At 34.0% G+C, this 7,168-nt stretch overlaps 2 protein-coding genes across 2 annotated transcripts in view; both read right to left on the minus strand.

The window, feature by feature from the left end:
• Positions 1-4,612, minus strand: part of LOC144435684 (protein C-mannosyl-transferase DPY19L3-like) — a 64,359-nt gene extending 59,747 nt beyond the window's left edge. Inside the window, 2 exon segments of the mRNA XM_078124289.1 lie at positions 1,864-2,160; positions 4,555-4,612. Coding sequence (XP_077980415.1) covers positions 1,864-2,145 — 282 coding nt within the window. The 5' untranslated portion in view covers positions 2,146-2,160; positions 4,555-4,612.
• Positions 4,613-6,428: 1,816 nt separating this feature from the next.
• Positions 6,429-6,839, minus strand: LOC144435298 (histone H3-like). The gene has a single exon (XM_078123893.1). It carries the CDS (start codon positions 6,837-6,839, stop codon positions 6,429-6,431), a length of 411 nt encoding a protein of 136 aa, XP_077980019.1.
• Positions 6,840-7,168: the final 329 nt, after the last annotated feature.

A 7,168-nucleotide genomic window follows, 5' to 3' on the forward strand; every position in this document is an offset into this window, starting at 1 on the left:
TATTTTGTACTATTAGTTGATTCATATACAGTACATGTATGTAGTGGAAATATTTACTATTTAGCTATTTTGTATTATTAGTTGATTCAAATACAATACATGTATGTAGTGGAAATATTTACTATCTAGCTATTTTGTATTATTAGTTGATTCATATACAGTACATGTATGTAGTGGAAATATTTACTATCTAGCTATTTTGTATTATTAGTTGATTCATATACAGTACATGTATGTAGTGGAAATATTTACTATCTAGCTATTTTGTATTATTAGTTGATTCATATACAGTACATGTATATAGTGAAAATATTTACTATCTAGCTATTTTGTACTATTAGTTGATTCATATACAGTTCATGTATGTAGTGGAAATATTTACTATCTAGCTATTTTGTACTATTAGTTGATTCATATACAGTATGTAGTGGAAACATTTACTATCTAGCTATTTTGTACTATTAGTTGATTCATATACAGTACATGTATGTAGTGGAAATATTTACTCTCTAGCTATTTTGTACTATTAGTTGATTCATATACAGTACATGTATGTAGTGGAAATATTTACTATCTAGCTATTTTGTACTATTAGTTGATTCATATACAGTACATGTATGTAGTGGAAATATTTACTATCTAGCTATTTTGTATTATTAGTTGATTCATATACAGTACATGTATGTAGTGGAAATATTTACTATCTAGCTATTTTGTATTATTAGTTGATTCATATACAGTACATGTATGTAGTGGAAATATTTACTATCTAGCTATTTTGTACTATTAGTTGATTCATATACAGTACATGTATGTAGTGGAAATATTTACTATCTAGCTATTTTGTATTATTAGTTGATTCATATACAGTACATGTATGTAGTGGAAATATTTACTATTTAGCTATTTTGTATTATTAGTTGATTCATATACAGTACATGTATGTAGTGGAAATATTTACTATTTAGCTATTTTGTGTTATTAGTTGATTCATATACAGTACATGTATGTAGTGGAAATATTTACTATTTAGCTATTTTGTACTATTAGTTGATTCATATACAGTACATGTATGTAATGGAAATATTTACTATCTAGCTATTTTGTATTATTAGTTGATTCATATACAGTACATGTATGTAGTGGATATTTACTATCTAGCTATTTTGTACTATTAGTTGATTCATATACAATACATGTTTGTAGTGGAAATATTTACCATTTCAGAATTATCAAAGCAATAAAGAGACCAGTTAGATTTATAGTCTCAAAAAATTGGGTTTGTGATTTTTTCTGAGAATGTTTACTTTGTCTGTTGAAATGTTGTGAAAAAGAGTAAACTTAAAATCATACTTTTAACCAATACAATGCATCTGATTAATTGGAGCTCATTATCCCTTTTCATCTCAGTGTCAAAATAATTCAGATGCTGATGATCCAAAGTCAGTAGATTATTTAAACGTGAGCTAGCTTAGATTTGTACAATGTATGTACAATGTATGTACATGTATATGTACATGTATGTGTGTGTATTATATATATGAATGCATGTATGTATGTATGTATGTATGTATGTATGTATGTATGTATGTACGAATGTACGTACGTACGTACGTACGTACGTACGTATGTACGTACGTACGTACGTACGTATGTATGTATGTATGTATGTATGTATGTATGTATGTACATATGTACATATGTATGTATGTATGTACGCATGTACATATGTAAGTATGTATGTATGTATGTATGTATGTATGTACGTACGTATGTACGTACGTACGTACGTACGTACATATGTATGTATGTATGTATGTATGTATGTATGTATGTGTGTAATACTAAGTATACAGTGCTTACCTCTATATTTGAAAACCATAACCTGTTCTCATGTAATGTCCATAAATATAAACAATATCGATAGGCAATGATGATGGCTGCTACAACTGCACAAAGGTAACTAACTTGAGTGGTGTACCATAAAACAATTGATGATTTCTTATCAGGGTCTTCATTTTCACTTTCTGAGTCAGAACTAGAACTATTTGTCATCACATCATCTTTTGACATACTGTCATCTTCTCTTTCAATCTTTGGCTCATTTTTCTCTTCAATCTTCCTGTGTCTCAGTTCTGTTGCCATACTAGTGTAGTACTACTATTAATTGAATAAATAAATTAAAACTGGGTTGTCGATTTTCATTTGAGAGAGGAAAAAAATGACACCGAAAGCCGCTTGACAGACCTAATGTTTTAAAGGCTCAGTTCAGATCAGGATTAACATTTGGGGTATAAATAAAAATACCACCAATGGCGTTGTAGCACAACTGTAGTTTTTAAAAATGTTTATCCATATGCTAGTCCATGCTAACAATAGGTGTTCATTTGCTGAATGACTATCCAGTTGCCTATCCAACCATGTTGTTATCTTTATGATATATGCTATCATTTGGCTGTTGCTATGGGTGTGGTCATGTTGTTAGATATATTTGCATACATTTTTGTATGTTTTTGTTCACTTGTGTATGAATTCCTGATATTATCTTTGCAATATACGTGATCATTTGGCTGTTGCTATGGGCGTGGTCTTGTTGCTAGGCAAATTTACATACATTTTTTGAATGTTTATTCAATTGTCTATTAATCCCTGTTGTTATCTTTGTGAAATACACAACCGTTTGGCTGTTGCTATGGGCGTGGTCATGGTTGATAGGGTATTTGCATACATTTTTTGAATGTTTACTCATTTGCCTACCAGATGATGTTATTTGACCAAAATATACTGCCATTTGGTTGTTGCTAAGGGCGTGGTCATGGTTGCTAGGGCCAATTTTGTCAAAATATTTTGAAGAAAATCTGCAGAATAACACTTTCAGAAACATCTCACCAAGTTTCAGACCCACTGACCAGTACTTTTTGAGACCAGTAGTTTTTGACCAAAAATGAACATTTTTACACCTAATTTGCATATCACTTATTGAATCATTGTATGCATAATGTTTCTTTGTCAATACATCCCTAGATGTATTTCCATTAAATTTCAGCCCAATCTGCTCAGTAGTTTTGAAATTATAGATTTTTAACCAAAAAGACACATTTTAGCTCTAATTTGCATATTACTGATGGAATCATCATGTCATGAACAAATCTTACTTTACACCCCCTTAAGAATGTTCCCACTAAATTTCGCATCAATTTGCCCAGTAGTTTCTGAGTATAAGTTTTTTGACAAAAAACCCACTTTTTTTACCCAAATAACATACCCGTGATGCGATCATTTTGATTTGAACAATTTCCCAGCTAGACACCCAAGGTAATGGACCCACCAAATATCACGGTAATCGGTTCACCGGTTTTTGACTTTAAGTTGTTTACACACACACACACACACACACACACACACACACACAGACAGACGCTGAGCGATCCATATAGCACTACTGAACCTCAGTTCAGTTGTGCTAAAAAAAATGAGTTGTCTGTCAGAGCTATAGAAACTGTTGGTCCAGAACAAAAGAATGACCCTGAAATGACTCAATTGATAACATAACATTAATGTAAGAACATGGGATTGAAACCTTAGCCTTTAACTATGATGATAATCATATAATATGATCATTACATATATGATAAATTATTTGATAAATGCATTTAAACATTAATTGAATCAAATTTTATATATGAACTATATGAAAAAAATGAACAAAAAGAACAAAAAACAAGTGTATTTCAGAAGAGTCGGTAAGAGGCTAGAAAATACAGTAGCTACTAATCTTGTCTAGCCACTAAAAAAAACTAAAAACAGAAATATTCTGAAAATTATGGATATATTATATATATAATGTGTTTGCTACAAGACCTTGTTGGAATAAACATCAAAAGAGCAAGACTGTACAAGTGTGGCTTGAGTAAAATTACGAAATCAAGATATTGATCAAGAATCAACTTTTCTTTATTTTCATCTCCGACTAATACAAATTTTGTCTGGACTGCGGTAAAATTGACAGATCACTAGTCTACATTTTACTTGAAATTCATGGACTTCTGAATAAGAATAATAATTTCATGAATTATATATTTTACATCTATAAACACATGTATATTATTTATATTATTGAATTATTATGTATTTTATCTCGCCATATTATTCGTGATATAAATATTTGGGAATTCGACTACCGGACAATGTTTCCAGCTTCGGTTTAAACTGTAAACACAATCATGACAATGTCAAATCGAATACTTATTACTAATATGTTTGATAGTAAATACACATGATATATCGCTATGCTGCCACACTGACACTATTCTGAAGGAAAAATAACAATAACAGACAGCATGTCATTGACATCAGTCATTCAGTGGTCATTGCTGTTGTACACAGTGTGTATTTACATTTAGAATGGTATCGATTCAAATATACCCGCCTTTGTTTGGGGCCCGACGTCTACATGCATAGCCTATGGCTCCGGGCTATGGCCAATGTACGCTGGTGCATATTACCTAAAGCTTAATAAGCAGGCTATAATGCGAATTTTCACATTTACTGTACCTTTCTCTGTGAAGATGCTGTTGTTACAGACGTAAGTAATAAGGAAACAGTAGCCACAGGATCGAGAAGACAGCATCCGGAAGTCGGAAATAAAAGCGCCCTCTCCAGGTCGGCGAGCGTTATGCTCTGCCGTACAGACTCAGCAGTGGATATACTAGTATGCTTTTTAATACCCCCCCCCCCCCCGCCCCCGTAATCATGCCCTCACGAAAAACGAATGTTCTAATAATAATTTATATTAATAATAATCTTTCATATACCGTCACAAGTAACTCCATATATATGACGGAAAAGTGAATGAATGAATGAATGACGGATTGTTGACGTTTATAAACTTTAAAGGTAGCTATGAATCCAGTTTAGAGGTTCATCGCACAGGCATTTGTTTCCTGAGTTATGTCTCAGAATATTTCTATCAGAATACAATAAAATGTCGATAATATCGTTAATAACACTTGTTTTCTTTCGCAGTGAGTGAACCTGCGCGATCACAGAAACAAGTGTAATTTTATCCCTTTCGTATATAGTTGGTTATGTACGTCAATATTAACGATATTATCGACATTTTATTGTATTCTGATAGAAATATTCTGAGACATAACTCGGGAAACAAATGCATGTGGTTCATCCCTAATCCCATAGATAATTATGTAACTTACGCAATAAAATTTCGTGATTGATGGTGTCAAAAGTTTTTTAGAAATCAATGAATATTCCCCAAAGATTGTATTTCCGTTGTCCACATTCTATTAGTTATTTCTGTGACAATAATGTCGAAAAGGGCCAATTTAGTGCTGTAGCGTTTCCGAAAACCATATTGAATATCTGATAGAATGTTGAATTTGTAAAAATAGGAAACATTTCTGCTCGTTACGTACCAACTTGGAACTTGTAAGCAACAGGAGAAGCTGCATTAATAAGAAACATTCCATGCCAATGTCATGAATTTGTAATTACTGTGTTTGGGTTCAGATATGACGTTGTTTATACATGTCGCCAAAAACCTAGTTAGAGAAATGAATATCTTTTATTGCAGTAGCTCACATGTGTGTCAATAGATACACTAATATCGTATGTCTGGATATGCTAAGTGGCCTTTGATTCATTCCCATGATGCTCATACTATTGATATTGTTATCTTTGGAAGATCATCCCATATGTGTGACTTATTGTGATTTTGTAACGACCATAGCGTCGCATGTTTCATGACATGGGTTAATTTGACCGCAGAGCTGGGAGCACCTGTCTCTCCTAGCATTGGGCCCGCCATACATCGTCAAGTGCAGTTTATCCTTTTACTACAATACTTGATGATCTAAAGTTTTGATACCAACAAAACAAAAGTTGAGAACGTATAGACTAACGGAAAAGGAATGTCAGGGGAATGTCCCGCGCAAAACGCTCCATAATGGCTCAATTTAGACTGGGTATCAAACCCAAAATAGGAACAGGCAGATTTCGAAATTTGTGATCCTGAAGTCGAAAACAGGAAATGTGACATTTGCCAAAATTCAAGAGGATTGAAGTCGAACTTGGACCTTAGGAAATTATTAGACAAAGCATACATTAAAATTACACAAATTTGTGTCATTTACATTGATTTCGTAAATAACTAAACTTCCATTCCATATAGGGAGTTAACAGCATTCGACTCGAGAAGCCAGAGAGGATCAGTCTGACGTACAAGCATCAGGGTTGATAATATTAGCGAGATATGAAAAAAAAAGCAAAAAGAAATTGGAATTGCGTATAAAAAGTGTAAGCTTATAAGACGATGATCTGATACTCTATCGGTTGGTATAGGTAGTTCTCTTTTTGGAGGATGTGGTGGCCCTGAAAAGGGCCTTTTGGTTTGTGTATGCCAAGCACACAGTTTAGGCACGCTCGCCTCGGATACGACGGGCAAGCTGGATGTCTTTCGGCATGATGGTGACACGTTTAGCATGGATGGCGCACAAGTTGGTGTCTTCAAAGAGACCAACCAGGTATGATTCACTAGACTCTTGAAGCGCCATGACTGCTGAGCTCTGGAAGCGAAGATCAGTCTTGAAATCTTGGGCGATTTCACGGACCAAACGTTGGAATGGGAGTTTACGGATGAGAAGCTCGGTGCTCTTCTGGTAACGACGGATTTCACGGAGAGCAACTGTACCTGGTCTGTAACGATGTGGTTTCTTGACACCGCCAGTTGCTGGAGCACTCTTACGAGCAGCCTTGGTAGCAAGTTGTTTTCTTGGGGCCTTTCCACCGGTAGATTTACGGGCAGTCTGCTTGGTACGTGCCATGGTAGATCAGAGAATCGGACGTGTGTTGTACAGAGAATTGGAGAAAGTAAGAGAATACTCAAGTTCAGAAACTCCACACTTTATATACACTTTGTTACGTCATCAAATAGTGCTAATTGGTCAAAACCTGACAAAGCTCTAAACGTTCATTGGTCAGTAATTTTAATCTATCATCTAGAATATCCATTGTCATGGTTATTAGTGTGTAAACAATAGAAAAGATAAATCTTCTAGCTGATTGGTCAGTTAATGCATACTAATGTTTCTCAGGATCCTATCTTTGCAGGTGTCAAAGCTTTAACGAGCGAAAATGTCCAGTCTCCAAATTA

This window comes from Glandiceps talaboti, chromosome 5 (genome assembly GCF_964340395.1).
Source record: "Glandiceps talaboti chromosome 5, keGlaTala1.1, whole genome shotgun sequence".
NCBI lineage: Eukaryota > Metazoa > Hemichordata > Enteropneusta > Spengelidae > Glandiceps > Glandiceps talaboti.